This window comes from Monodelphis domestica, chromosome 4, assembly GCF_027887165.1.
Source record: "Monodelphis domestica isolate mMonDom1 chromosome 4, mMonDom1.pri, whole genome shotgun sequence".
NCBI lineage: Eukaryota > Metazoa > Chordata > Mammalia > Didelphimorphia > Didelphidae > Monodelphis > Monodelphis domestica.
This window is the reverse complement of record NC_077230.1, coordinates 451,004,069-451,019,819: the sequence shown is the minus strand read 5'-3', so window position 1 is coordinate 451,019,819 and position 15,751 is coordinate 451,004,069. Positions and strand designations below refer to the sequence as shown.

The 15,751-nt window shown below is 37.0% G+C and overlaps 1 protein-coding gene across 2 annotated transcripts; it reads left to right on the top strand.

The window, feature by feature from the left end:
• Positions 1-461: 461 nt before the first annotated feature.
• Positions 462-14,638, top strand: VN2R568 (vomeronasal 2 receptor 568). 2 transcript variants are annotated; one of them, XM_056825077.1, is made up of 6 exons: positions 462-685; positions 1,946-2,237; positions 2,785-3,588; positions 8,301-8,528; positions 10,923-11,050; positions 13,738-14,638. In XM_056825077.1, the coding sequence occupies exons 1-6, from the start codon at positions 462-464 to the stop codon at positions 14,636-14,638; spliced, it is 2,577 nt and encodes an 858-aa protein (XP_056681055.1).
• The last annotated feature ends 1,113 nt before the right edge of the window (positions 14,639-15,751 follow it).

Sequence of the window (15,751 nt, the reverse complement as noted above, 5' to 3'; positions counted from 1 at the left end):
AGGACCCAGAAGTTGGGAAGAAGGAATGAGAAAAACAAGTTTTTACTCAGACGCAGGGACACAGGTGCAGAGCCCCCAGCAGTTGTGGTCCCCAGAGAGCCTCACTGATTGAGCTCTCTCTGTCTGCAGAGGGGGAAGCAAACAGAAGATCATGTCCTTATCCAATAACAAGGCCATTTGTTTATAATTACCTCAGCCCAACTTCTTCATAAATATATGTTGGTCAGCAATGCCTCAGTCCTGATTGTCACCCAGAATTGTATTGCATTGTGTCTGCATGACTGTCAGGGGCCAAACAAAGCTGGAACTACTGCTCAGGAAAGAGACCTCGGCTAGAGTGTCCCATCCCAGGGCACCTGAATCTGCTATAGGTACTGTTTCCCAGCTTCCCCCAAAGCACATCACAAATTTTTTGTGAAAGCAGGTGGACTTTGGCTGAGTGCTAAAGAAGAGGCTACTTCATGTTCTTCCAACTTTACTTCTTCCTGCTGCTGCAGCTGCCACTCTCTATGGGCAGGGAAGAAGGGACCCCCTGCCATGCAGAAAGAACTTTCAGCCCCACATATTATAGAGATGGGGATCTTGTTGTTGGAGGATTTTTTCCTTTACTTTTACATAAATTGAACAAATTGCCATATTGGAAATGGTTTATGCATCACCCTAAGGATATAGTAAAACAGCATCAGTAAGTACTTATTCTATTTTATTGTAGTTACTCTTTTAACTTGCCAACCAGTTACTTTCTTCATTGATCACCTACAATCTCCCATTGGAAAGAAAAGGAAAGTCAGGGGAAACACTTGTAACAAATAAGTTTAATTAAGCAAACAAATTTCTATTTTCGCTACATCCAAGAATGAATGTCTTAATGTAGAGAGATACTCATGTATATGTTCTTCATAATCAGATCATTGCTGGTCACTGCATTGCTCAGAGTTCTTCAGATTCTCAGATTATTTGCTTTTATAATTATATGCATTTTTCTAAGTTCTCCTATCTTTGTACATGTCACTATGTGCAAGTCTTCTGCCATTTCTGTGAAATCATATTTCTCTTTTTTCTACAGCTCAAATATATTCCATTATTTCCACATACCAAAATTTGTTCAGCCATTCCTTAATCAATGTATATCCTCTTAATGTTCAGATATTTGCCATTACAAAATGAATATATAAATACTTGTCTATATACACACACATACATACATATACATTAAACACCAAGGTCTTTACATTTTCATTACATTCTTTAAGGTATTGGTTGGTCAAAAGATGTCTACAATTCAATGACATTTTGAAAATAGATACAAATTGCTATCCAGAATGTCCACACTGTGACTATTACATTAAATTCCTCTCGTGTTTGTTTCTTTTTTCCAACGTTACCAATATGACGGATACAAAGTAGAAATTCAGAGTTGCTATTACTTCCACTTTGTTGATCATTAGTCATTTGTAAAAAATTTAATAACTTTAGATTGTTGGGAATTCTGACCTGAAGACCTACCTGTTTAAATCCTTTGAAATGCATCAATTGGGGAATGGCTCTTGTTTTACATACTTCATTCAACTCCTTATATACCTTGGAAATGAGACTTTTTAATGATGTATTATATGTATTTTTGCAGTTAAAATTTTCCCTTGTTATCTTAGTTACATTGGTTTTGTTTGTGAGGAAAGGAATCATAGTTGCTGGATGTAATGATAATTTTCAATCGTGTCATCTTAGCCCCTAACAGTAATACAATAAAATTTTCAGAATATAACACTGAGGCTACACAAGAGACTCAAAAAGAAGTAATTGCCCTTCAATAAGTGAATGTGACCTCAGAATTATACCTTCATAAGGTGAAAAAATTCTCCATTTAAAAATTTCAGTTCCTTTAGAGGTGAAAAAGTAGGACTAAAAATATTTCTTGTTCCTAACAATGTCCTCCCTCCCACAGGTGGAAGCCCAAACACTACTACCAGGTCTTGGCCTTGATGTTTGCTGTAGAAGAGATCAACATGAACAGCAAACTGTTACCCAATATAACCCTGGGATTCCACATCTTCAATGCTTATCACAAGGATGAGACAACCTTGGAGAGCTCCCTGGTGTGGCTGTCAGGCCAGGGACCAACCATTCCAAATTACAGCTGTGAGAGGCAGGGCAAGTCTATAGTGGTCATTGGAGGAGCCACTTCTGAATTGACTATTTCCATGGGATCCCTACTTGAGCTCTATAGAATCCCACAGGTAGGGATGTATAGGTTCAATTCAGCCTATACTGCTTTGAGGACACAGAAAGGCTTTGATGTCTCTGCTACTTGAAATTTAGACTCCAAAAGTATGGGAGAATCCTAATGTCTAATTTGCCTGTCAGGTGCCTCCCAGAGAAGGGAAAGGAAACTCTTCATATAAAAGAGAAAAAATTCTTCTCTTCATCAATTCTTGTAGGAAGCAGCAAATTGTCACCTTCAGAATTTGTGATACAATGCAATTAAATGTAAATACTTGTTAATAATCAAATATTTTCAATTCTCTGTGCACAGTATTACAGATTCAAAAAGGTTTAAAAAGTCAGAAAGCACTAACTTTATATCTGTTTGAGCTTGGTCAGGTTTTATGAAGGACATGATGCCCTAGGTCGAGGCCTGAATTATCAAGAGTTTTTTAATAGCTAGAGATGAAGAATTAATCCATTCCGGGATAAAAAGGATGAAGATAATGGGTTGAGAAGGGAGGGTGAAAAAAATACATTCATAGAATGAATTCACTAAGCTCATGTTATGTTCCCATTCAGGTCACCTATGGTCTCTTTGATCCATTCTTGAGTGATCCAGTTCAGTTTCCTTCTGTCTATCAATTGGCCCCCAGGGACACCTCTCTTCCTCTTGCCATGGTTCGATTAATGCTGCATTTCAAATGGACCTGGGTGGGATTGGTTGCTTCAGATGATCCAAGAAGTGAGGAATTCCTCAGGGATCTTCAAGAACAAATGGTCAGAAATGATGTCTGTGTTGCTTTTATACACAAGGTCTTTACTGGTTTGACAGAGAATAATCGGTATCTTTTTTATTTTCTCAACCAACTATTTTTTTCTACAGTGAAGGTGATTGTAATTTATGGAAATACAGATTCACTATTGACCCTGAGGTTTAGAGAGGTTCCTAGTGCCCTTGTATACAGAATGTGGATCACCAGCAGTCACTGGGATATTGCCAAAAAGCCAGGTTATGTCCATTTTGATAATTTCCATGGAGCTCTGATACTCACAGATCAGACAAGTAAGATTCCTGGTTTCAAACATTTTCTGAAATCCATTAATCCTGTTAAAGACCCAGAGAATATCTTCCTTCAAAGCTTCTGGAACTCAGCTTTTGGATGTACATCTACAATTGGAAAAGGAGATGGAGCTGTCTGTTCACCAAATGCTTCCTTGGACACACTTAGATTGAGCTATTTAGACATAACTATGTCTGACCAGAGTTACACTGTTTACAATGCTGTGTATGCTGTAGCCTGGGCCCTTCATGAAATGTTCTTGGTGAGATCAGAAATGGAATCCAATAGAAATGGGAACAACTCAGGTGCTTATCCCTGGAAGGTAAGATCTCCTCTTAGATACTGATTTTCAAATATTGGACTGTGGGCACTGTTGACTTCAGGATAGAAAAAGGAGATTAATAAATCAGGTCTCCTCATTTGTCAGTGAGTAACTCTATAGATCCAAGGCCAAATATGCCATTTCTAGACATTTTAGAGTTATGATCATTTTGTTTACCTGTTATAAGGTATAAGAATGAGAATTAAACTCAACTGGTCCCTTAATGTTTTAGAGAAGTTTTGTGGGTTGTCATTTCCTTCTTTAATTCATTTTATGAATGAGGAATCTGAGGTGAACAATGTTTAAGAGACTCATTTAAGGCCTCACTGCATCTGAGGCCAAATACAAAAGTATGAAAATTAACTTTTCCTGACACCCGAACTCCAAACCTGGTATTTCATCCATTCTTCCACCTAACTGCCCACTGAAGGTTTTCACAGGTAGATTGGGACCAGCAACACTTCATGCTCCATTCCTCCATCAGTATAAGGAAGTCAAAGCCAGGTATCTTTCCTTTCCCTAGCAGCCTTAGTTACTCCTGAGCATCATGGTACAACAGATAGAACCTTTGTTTTGAAGTCAGAAAACCTAGGTTCAAAACTTCCCTCTGAAATTTATTTACCAGGTATCGATAAAGAATCCCATGACCTCCCTAGCTTTCATCTTTAAATTAACAAGGTTGGATTAAAGGACTCTAAGGGACTTTCCAAGTGGAGATCTAGATCTTAACAAGAGATGTTGTCTCAAAACAAAGATTTTTGTATTGACTTTTCAAAATAAAAACAGGACAATAGAAATTTCTTTTGGATTTTTCTTTCCTCTCCTGCACTAGCCTAATGACTAAACTATGCTATAAAGCCCTTAATAGATGTTTGTTGAATTAAAAAACCTCTTTAACTATAATCTTAGATTCCTGTTTCCCCTTTCTCTGATTCATACCTGAGAGAGTTGACAATAAATCAACCAGCAATTTAAAATTTTCTATTATATGACAGTAAATGTACTACACAATGGAAATCTAAAAACAAAAATGAACAAATTCCTTACTCTCATGAACCTAACTATAGTGATCCAGGTATGAACTAACCTTGAAAGTATTGTTGATGTATTCAAAAACTGACTCTTGTGAACAATATGCTCATGTACCAAATTTAATGATTGGTTACTTAAGCCTTGTAACAAAGTGTAACTATGACCTTATTGTATGCTGACCTCTCCATAAGCCTTGAGTCCAAAAGTCAATTGGGTCTATGGGTGGGGCACTGAGACCTAAATTATCTTAGCCAACACCTCTTTGATCTTTTGGTTGTTAACTGAGCCAGTGTTAAATTCTCTGCCATGTCACATGTTCATCAACTACATCCCATCACCCATTCCTTGACTCTCCAATAAAAGATTGGGGACACTTGTACCTCTCCCTTTCCACCATCAGAGGAGCATGTACATTGGAGCCCATGTGGTTGAACTTTTTGTCTCTGAGTCTTTCTTCCTATATTGTGTTCCCTCTCTCTTAAAACCCCTCCACTCATTTTCTCTCAATTTCCAGTTTCCCTTCTCAGGTGAATATATTTATTCACCCATGAATATATTAATTTGTGGATGCTGGACAGCTACCCTAACAATGGAGAGGACCACATAAAAATATATCTGTGTGTATGTACGCGTGTGTGCATACATGCACCCATATGGACATACATCTACAAGTTTATATACACATTTATATTATTGAATGGGTATGGATTATGTATGAATTCAAAAGAAATATAGAAAATACAAAAATAGAAAATATATGTTTTATAAATATATATGCAAAATAATAAATGTAAATAAGATAAAAGCAAATACAAATACATTCAAAGGTATTCAAGAATGAAGACAAAGATTGGCAAAATAATCTTCCTAAAGAATGTCTAACCATGCCACTCTTCTAATCCAACGTGATATTATACTTTTGCTCAAGATCCATCAATGACTCCATAGAGCCTTTTAAGAAAATTAAATTGGAATTGAAAGTTCTTTCTCTCTACTTTTAGCTTACCATGCTGATTTCAAAGTATACCGTATTTTTGAAAAATCAATTACAGATTATGCATTTAACACAATGTGTTCTATTAAAAATAACCTACTGAAGATGCTAAATGATCACACTATTGCAAATATTAATAATATTGTGTCACGGGCAAAGTCCACGCTTGCTCGAAACGGCAGGGTATCCGACTGGGTGAAAGATCAGTCAACAAAAAAGAACAAACCGAAGACAGCTTAATCATAGTAGCTATGGGATTGCTTTGCATCTGACAGCTTCTCCACTTTCCTGATGTCTGATCTTTATTTTTATACCCATTCTCTTGGCATGCATATATATAAAATCAAAGAGAGATAATTGGAAAAGTGATACATCAACTTTTAACAAATCACTTGATTAATATTCTATATTCTTGTATTGTGATTACAGAAAGTATAAAGGTTGCACACAAGATAAATGATTTTTGTCACAGGTGGCTTAATTCTCCCATTACCCTGTGAGAAGTTTTGAGCTTACAAGCAATCAAGGAAAATTGTGTATTACTTTTAATAAAATGGAATAATTAATCAGCAGTTCTTAGAAGAAAATTCACCAATCATATCATGGAGGCTGAGGGGTCTGGGAACACAATTCAAATTTAGACTGGTGGCTTCTAGGGAGTTACTGATTTGTGTGATTGAATCACTGAAGCATACTGAAGCTGGAAGTTCTTGTACTTATCACTTGGGCCTCTATGATTGATTACTGTGCTGACTTCATAAGAAAAGGCTTCTGTATGTGGGAGAGTTTTTGGCTTGGCCTGTAGCTGTGGTTTTGCTGGGAATTATGTACCTAAGTAAAAGTTAACCCATGATAGCCTTTTTGGGATTGGATTTGAGGGTCTGATCTTTTCTTGATGTTTTGGAGAATTAGAGTACAGGTGTTTTGCTCTTGCATTATTTCTTTTGAGACTAGGGGGAATAATAATCATGCCAATTCATAGGTAAGAGGCATTGATGAAAGAGGTCATGCAAAAGGGAGTTGGGTGGGCAATCACATCTCACCAAGGACCACTCTGTGGTCTCCTCAGCTACCACTATTAGAGGAGAGGAGACGAAAAATCCAAATCATGTAACCATGGAATAATATTCTAAATTAATCAATTAAATAAATAAATTTTAAAAAAAAAAGAATAGACTATAGTGTATTCTCTAAATTTAGGCTTGCATCCCCCAATCCATGCCTTTGAAAAGGCCCTTAAGTTAAGGCTGAGATGTACTTCTACTTCACAATTGCTTCCAAGAATCTCTAGCTTCCTTATAGGCTCAACTTATATTCTTGTTATTTGCAAATTCTTTCTTCATTTACTAATCATATGAGATATTATATTTAAAAAGAACTTAGCAGTGCCTGGCACATGCAAGGTGATATATAAATGCTACCTCCTTCCCTCTCTATTTGATAATTTTTTCTTCCTTCTGGATGTTATTGTAATAATTTAAATAGGTTTAATAAATGAAAGAATTTTTACAATTTTTGTGTACCTGCTTATAAAAATTAACTCTCAAGTCACAAAGCTCTTAGTAGCTTTATTACAGAAAGGTATAAATAGTAAAGGGGGATATGTCGAAAGGAGATAGAAAATATTGCCTCACTAAATTCCCTAAGTCTAGATCGGAGTGCCTCACTGAAGAGAGCATTCCACTGAAGACAGGAGAAAAGCAGAAAGGCCAGTGTCTCTGACCAGTAGTGAGTCACCAAAGCCAAATTCTTTGACTCACCAATATTGAAGTCCTCCAGCTCAGAAGAAGTCCAACACAGAGACACCCACACAGCAGAATCCCTCTTTAAACAAGAGCCACCAACACAGCAGAATGAATCAGAATGCCCTGGGCTGAACTTTATAAGCAGTTTTCTCCACAACACTTTCTGACTCTCTGTTTTCCTTTAACTGTGGGCTGGTGTATCTCATTTCAGGAACCATTCAGAGTTTCTTAATTTGCCTGAAGAGGGCAGTGCCTGTGGGATCCACCTCCCAACATCTGAGGGTGTAAACTTTCATCAAAAGGATCCTCAAATTCCTGACTGATTGAGAGTGGAGCATTACAAATACTTGATTGATTAAGTTAAGATAATAAAAACTCCCTTTCACAGTATTTACTTTTCTGTTTCAATTTGGTTGCCTTCAGTAGAATGTAAGCTCCTTTAATGGAGATACTTTTGATTTTCCTTTAATACTTCCAGGACCAATTTATTGGCTTTTAAATAGTGGGTAATGAATAAATGGATATGAACATTTGGTAGACTGCCTGGCAAGGAGACTCACAAAACAAAGGAGGACATTCTGCAGCACATCCAATACTATGCACCAGCATTGCAAACTCTCTTTCTGTGCATCCTTTCCCATTTCTGCTCTCATTCAATTCAGAGGACCTTTATGGCCTTTTTCTCTCTTTTCAACTATTGATACCAAGACCTTGTGATTTGGACCAACCTTATAATCAAGTGAGGCTTATTTACAACCTGCTTCTATTATTGAATTTATTAGGAATCCATCAGTTTTGTGACAAATGAAAAGCCAAAGGATGGACTAATCCAGCTTTTATGCAACTATTTGATAAAAAAAAAAAACTTTTAGGCAGCCTAGACTCTAGTACCCATCCCTGAGAGACTCACCTACCTAACTTTTCATCTTCTTCACTTTTAGCTCCACTCCTTCCTGAAGAATGTCCAGTTTAACAACAGTGCTGGGAACCGTTTAGTCTTGGATAAGAAAAAGATGTCTGTGGCAAACTATGATATTCTCAACTATGTGACCTTTGGTAATGACACTGAAGTTCTGGTCAAAGTGGGAGAGTTTATTTCTGAGGCTCCAGCTGGTCAAGAGTTCATTATCCAGCAGAAGGCAATAGTGTGGCCCAGAACGTGGGGAGAGGTGAAAAATGATTGAAATGTTTGTTTAATGAAAGATGTAAACATAAGCAAATAACACACCAGAATAGTCACTACCATTTTTCACACCTGGTTCAAATGGCACAAAAATGCCCTGCAGGAAGCAGCTTGAAAATCAAGTTTTTATGCCAAATTCAGCTGAGATAATGTTGAGAAAAGAGTACCAAGATTAATTCCTCTTTATTTGGAGAGCCTGCAAGACAATAAGATTATTCCACTGTACAGCTGTGGAAGGGGGAAGCAAGAGAATCTACCTGGTTCATAGCAGTCACAGAAAAAGGAAGTAGGAAACTTTTTATTCAGAAACTTTTTATTAGACGTAATGATTCTTGATCAATTGCTGCTTTTCCCAGCAAAATATCTATAGCACGCTTATAATATTTAGGATTCCTGGAGGAAAATCCTGTTTTATCAAAATTCAATTATAGCTCCCATTAATGGGAATAATAATTCCATTTTTATGTTGATCTACGTCCCACGCTTAGAAATCTAACAGCTACCTTTACTATCTAAATTCCTTCTTCCACAGGCCACTAAATGATGAACTATATAGTCGTCAAATCAAAAGATGACAAATCTAGTTCCATAGTATCATGGAAAAGGCCAAAATCCCTGCTTAAATCAGTATAAAGTACTCAGTCACTTGGAAGTTTTATGTGGTTGAAACAAAATTATTCAGAGAGTGGAAGTTTGTCTAAAATTATATGATCTGTAGGGCAGAGGGAGGGATTTATCATTGTTATTACACAACACAATTCCTTAATCACTCATCCACTCCACTATGTATCCATTCAAAAACTATTTGTTAAGGATACTATTTGAGTAGAGTCCTGGGTTGGATGTCTGAAAAGTTACAAGGATAATACAAGTATCTTCCATGAATGGTTTCTTACTATTTCACCTTAGAATTTGCATTTTAGAGAAAATTACAATTGTTCTGAAATCCAGGCTAGAAAAAATTCGCACTTTAGGCTTAGGTTTAGGTCGCCATTTTACCTGACTTTCTTTTGATTGCCTTCTTGTTCATGATCAAGGCTTAATTCATGTTCCTAGTAATATTTGGTTCAGCAAACAGCATATGAAATTGTACACTTGCAAATACAAGCCAAGGGGAAGTGTACTAAAAACTGGCATTTTCCTTAGACAGCCTTCTATCTAGGACATGTGCTGCAAAATGTGTATAGAGCTGGGGATCACTATGGATTCTCTCCTCTCTGCCATGTTGACTCAGGTCTAACTATAGTCCTCAGTGATATAATGGAAAAACCAAATTTACTCTAAACATTTCACTTCCAGAAAATTAGAATCTTTGGTTTTAAGAACTACTTTGTTTTATTCAAATGATGGGTTTTAACTGATTTTTAAAAGTTTATAAACCTTATTCAATTTTGATTCTGACTGAATCAATTGGACAGGGTTCCTACTTTAGATATGTGATCACTTTTAAGTAGAAATAATACAAATTAAATGTTACTCTTACAGTACCCACTCTAATACACACACAAACACACTCACACATGCAGCATGAGACACAGAGAGAGAGTCAGAAAGAGGGAGAAAAGGAAGAGATAGATATGGAAGTCGGGAGACAGAGACAGAGACAGAGATAGACAAAGAGAAAAGTTTACTGTCTCATACTAAGTCACTGGAGTCTCAAATCTCAAATAGTTCTTCTTTGTGGAGGTAGTATCTACATTATCTTTTTTAAATACATCCGCAATACTTTGTATGATAGTTAGGTAGTTCGATAAGTAGAGTGACAGTCAAGGAATCAGAAATATCGGATTTTAAATCATTTCTCTGATACTAAATATATAACTCCTGCCACACGACTTAACCACTCTTCCCTTAGTTTCCTCATTTACAAAATGAGAAAGAGAAGGAAATTCAAAACCACTCCATTGTCATTGCCTAGAAAATCACAAATAGCGTCACAAAGAGTCAAATACAACAGAAATGAATAAACAAATACTTGTACTAAAGAATCTTAGGAAAAGTCTCAATTGATAATAAATTCTAGTCACTAAGATTATTCCTTCTCCAAAAGTTTTCATATGCCAGTGTAGTAGGGAGTTTGGGGAAGGACAGACTCCACACCCCAAGTCATATGCTAAAAGCTTTTTCTCCTCCATAAGAGGAAAGAAATAGAGCTACTTTGATATTTAGCAAATTGCATCTTTTTTTCAGGGAAACTGATTCAAGCTTTTGCAGATAGGAATGCCCTATCCATGAAAAAAGAGCATTGGTAGCCTTTGCAGAAAAAGAAGATTGTGTGCCTGTAGCTAAAAGCAAACTAAAATTAGATAACAAAACACATTAACACATGCATATGCTGACTCCAAACAACATCATTATGACTTGGATGCTTTTTGTGTAGCCTCTTCCCTCCAGATGCAGCAAAGTCTGTAGCCCAGGATTCCACATAAAAGCCCAGGAGGGAAAGCCTGTCTGCTGTTTTGACTGTGCACCCTGCCCACAGGGGCAGATTTCCAACCAGACAGGTAAGTCTGTGGAGAAACTCATAGCAAGCACATATCCAGAGAAACAATATAAAGCTGGATGCCACACAGATCAAAATGGAATAATGGAGAACCCAATTCCTATGGAACATGAAATGAAAGGAAATCCAGGAGAAAGCTAAGAAAGATCAAACAGATTAGAGTCAAGAGGGATCAAAATTAGTGAGAGTTGGTGTATTGGAAGTCCACTAGATTGGAAATTTCTTACCCAGCTTTTCTGTGGCACAATTATTGAAGAATAAATGTTTGAAATTTCTATTGACACTGATCATTACACTACATCACCATTACATTAATAGAGGGCTTTGAGATTTTCAGGGGCTCTTTTCTCTCAAGACCCCAATGACATAATAGTTGTATTGAAGAGTAAGAAAGTGACCAACTGCAGTAACACAGTTATTAAGAAGAGTTCAGAATCAAACCCAGGACACTGCACAGAAGTCCACCACATTTTGAAATTCATCTCAACTGTTTCTCCTGGATGCTTACGTGTATGTTGTACTATGCATGCCAAAAAGGCACATTTCTGTTCCTCTTTGACCTCATTCAGGTCCAAATTTCTCCTCTTTCACCATAAGGTTTGGATCTCTGAGAAGAAACCAGAATACTTTGAAGAGTATATTAAGGTAACAAAGCTGAGTAAGCAGCCAGAAATTTAGAAAACCAAGGCCAACATGAGGAAAATAGAAAGTAATATAGAAAATGGAAATAATCTGACCTAGAGTAATGTCTCAAGGAAAAAAACCTCTGTGAAGGAAGTTCTCTCAATAGTCTTGGGAATAAAAGTGTTTGGGAGGATGCCCTCCCTTCAGCAGTAAGTCAATGGACTTGTTAGTTTTCAAAGGGGTGTCTCCTGATCATGGCTGGAAGATACACAGAATCTTGTTTTATAACCTGAAATGGCAGGAATTGAGCCATGACCTGCTCATATATCCTTTCCATTGGGGGAGGGATTACTTTTTTCTTGTAAGTTAATGGACTGGACAATAAATATTAAATTATGAATTTAATTATTATTAAATATGAAAAGTGGACGGACCCAAACTTCCATGAGATCCCCAGTATGTCATACTGTAAGGGGGAAAATGAAAGGGTTTGATCTAAATTTAAGAGTGTAGTCCCCAGGAATTATTAGTCACTTCCAAATTACTTTTACACTAGTTTATTTACAAAAGAAAAAAAATGTAAGAAAGAAAATCAGAGAGAGTAGATATTTACTTGGCCTATTCTAAACCAGGTAGGGCTTAAGGAGGAACCAACAAAGAAGGTCCAGAGGTAAATTAAACAAGCATTTTAGCCATAAGGTATTCTCTGAGACAAGGGGACTCTGCAGAGGCTAGTACATCCAGAACAAACCAGGGAAAGGAGTCAGCATTTTTTCTCTCACCCACATGGTAGTCCTAATAGTAAATAGAAAGTAGTCCTCAGCCAGAGCTCTTCTAGGGACCGTGAAGTAAAGTTCCAAGGCAAAAGACCTCCTCACAGGAAGTTTTGCCACTTATAAAAACCATTACTTTAATCACTTCCTGTGCCTGCCTTCCATTTTTACAAGGACCAATTACAGCTAAATCTTTGTTTAGGACTGTCCAGTGTACAGTCAGTCGAATCATATTCATTACTCACTATAATACACATGGGTTACAGACCTCCCCATATTTTAGAATCTGTGTGATGTGTACACTTCTGGTGATTACATCTAAAATTCAGAAGGGAAAAGTTTAATCCCATCTTCACAGTACTCAAGTGGCCATCCACTTTCTGCTAAAAGATCTACAAGAAGGAGATAGCCAATACTCTCAATGCAGTTCACTAAATTTTTGGAACATTCTCATTATTAATATCTCCTTCACACAGAATTTCTCTGTTCTCTAAATTTCTCTGTTTTCAATTTCTGGGCTGAATTGTATGTTGCCCTCTAGCAAAGTCCTCTAGATAGCCCTCTCCCATTAAATGGAGCAAATATAGTCCTTCCTCTAATATAAATTCTTTGAATATGAAGTATCACTTATCTTCTCATCTGAATTTTTTCCCAACCTAAACATGCACAGTTCCTTCCTTCAATATTCTTAGAATACTCAGAGTTGAGGTCCAGGAAAGCAATTGAAAAATCACAATCTTGGTGATTCTTGTCATCTTGTCACCAGCTAATGCCATTAAAGTATATCATCATAGGTGAACTCACCATCAACAGGAAAGTCAAAGGAATCAAAATCTTTAAAAATTATAGGTACTGCATCCCCACAGACAGTTCCAGAAGAGCTCTAGAAAGACTAACTTAATGAGTATAATTGAATCATTTTCCTGAGGGAAAAGTCTATAAAGAACAGATAGATACAGGATGAGGAGATAGGCACTGAAAAGATAGATTATCAACATTCATTAAATCATTTCAACAATAAACTGGATTTCTTTACTTTGTGATATATTAATTCATTTAATCCTCATAACAACTGGGTAAGGAAAGGGCCATTATTATCCTCATTTTACAAGGGATGAAATTCTGAAGAAAAAGTTAAATTGACTTCTAGGATCACAAAACTACAAATTATAAGAGGCAAGAATCAATAGAATCAATTAGAGAAAATTGTAGTATTATAATATCCTATTGGGACCCACTGATAGGGAAGGTATGCACGCCTGCCATTCTAAGACCTTATTGTTCTCTTCAGACAGAGATCAATGCATGAAGTGCCCTGAGGACCAATATCCAAATAGGGAGAGGATTCACTGCCTCCCCAAAAGGGTGACTTTCCTGGCCTATGAAGAAACCTTGGGAATGGCCTTGGCCTCCATAGCTGTTTCCTTCTATCTTCTCACAGCTCTGGTTCTCTGGGTCTTTGTGAATCAAAAAGATACCCCCATAGTCAAAGCAAACAATCGGGATCTCAGCTACATTCTACTCTTCTCCCTTTCCTTATGCTTCCTTTGTTCCCTGTTCTTCATTGGCCACCCCTCTGCAATAAATTGTCTCCTCAGACAAACAACATTTGGAGTCATGTTCACGGTGGCCGTCTCCTCTATTCTGGCCAAAACCATCACTGTGGTTCTGGCCTTTAGAGCCACAAGACCAGGCAGCAGGAGCAGGAGATGGGTGGGCTCCAGAGGTCCTATTTCTCTTGTTGTCTTTTGTACCTTTATTCAAGTCATGCTCTGTGCAATCTGGCTCCTGCTCTCTCCCCCATTCCCTGATGCAGACACACACTCTGACCCTGAACACATCATCCTTGAGTGCAATGAGGGCTCTCTCATTGCCTTCTACTCTGTCCTGGGCTACATAGCACTCTTGGCCCTGGGGAGCTTCACTGTGGCTTTTCTAGCCAGAAATCTCCCTGATACCTTCAATGAAGCCAAGTACATCACTTTTAGCATGCTTGTGTTCTGCAGTGTCTGGATTTCCTTCCTGCCCACATACCAGAGCACCAAGGGGAAGATGATGGTGGCTGTGGAGGTCTTCTCCATCTTGAGTTCCAGTGCTGGCTTACTAGGCTGCATCTTCATCCCTAAGTGCTATGTAATCCTTCTACAGCCACATAAGAACACCAATAAATTTTTAAAGAAAAATCCCATTTCCTGAGACAATAAGCCTTCAGAAAAATTCTTCATTACTCCCACAAATAACAAGATGTTCAAAAAAATGAATTAGTCTTGCTTGAAAATGTCTTAATTTTTCCCCAGCTGAAAATATTTATAGCAGCTTTCTTTGCAGTGGCAATGAACTGAAAATAGAGGGGATACTCATCAATTGGATAATGGGTATAGAAGTTGTGGCACATGTTTGTAATGAAATACAACTGGACAATAAAAGTGGCAAATTAGTTAATTTTTACAAGACATAGAAAGACCAAAATGAAATGAACAATGAAATAAACAAAACCAAAAGACCATTATAGAGAGCAACCGAGATATCATTTGAAAAATAACTTAGTGCCCACCTCAAGATAAAGAACTATTAAATAGAAACATGATATAGTACATACACACACATATATATACACAAATATGATTGAAAAATCCAGGAGACCAAGATGCATATAAGAGAATCAACTCATTGGTCAGGCTAACAATTACCAGTATATTATGGGGGGACTTGATCTCTCAATGATCAAAGTCAAAGATATTTAGCATCTTGAGCCACAAAATATAATTTTGGAAGCTTGTTATACAGCCCTCCTCTAACCATATTCTATTGGTGAATATCCAATGAGAAGGAGGACTTATTTTCCCTCAGTCCCTCCATGATTGCTTCATGACACTGACAGGAGCCATGCCTGGTCATAAGATTCTAATAGCCCTTGGTGTTCTGGACAGGAAGATCAAGTTGGGGAAAAAAAAGTTTTGATCTCTTCTTGGTTTTGTTGACATCATTGTCAATGTGGAAAGATGTTTTGCATTATTTCTCCTGTATAATGGGTATTATAATGCTTGCCTTCTAAGTGAATACATATAAATATTTTTTAAATCAGCAGTACAAATTTTAAATTATAAAATTTTTGATAACATATGGAAAGTTATTACTTTATGAAAAGTGTTGATATATGTTAGAATATGCTGCACTTAAATAGAATGGGAATTGATTGAATGGCTAAACTGAAAGAGAACCCAAAAGTCTTAAAATTCAACTTGGAAAGAGATTATTAATGATTCTATAATTTACTCTAGTTTCTTAACATTTTATTAGTGAATGAAG

What these genes read in the sequence shown, in the direction of transcription:
- VN2R568 (XM_056825077.1), top strand. Translation starts at nt 462, where the DNA reads ATGTTCTTCCAACTTTACTTCTTCCTGCTGCTGCAGCTGCCACTCTCT. An exon ending in CAGGTGCTTATCCCTGGAAG is followed by an intron (nt 3,589 to 8,300) that starts GTAAGATCTCCT and finishes CTTCACTTTTAG; the next exon opens with CTCCACTCCTTCCTGAAGAA. An exon ending in GGCCCAGAACGTGGGGAGAG is followed by an intron (nt 8,529 to 10,922) that starts GTGAAAAATGAT and finishes CTTTTTGTGTAG; the next exon opens with CCTCTTCCCTCCAGATGCAG.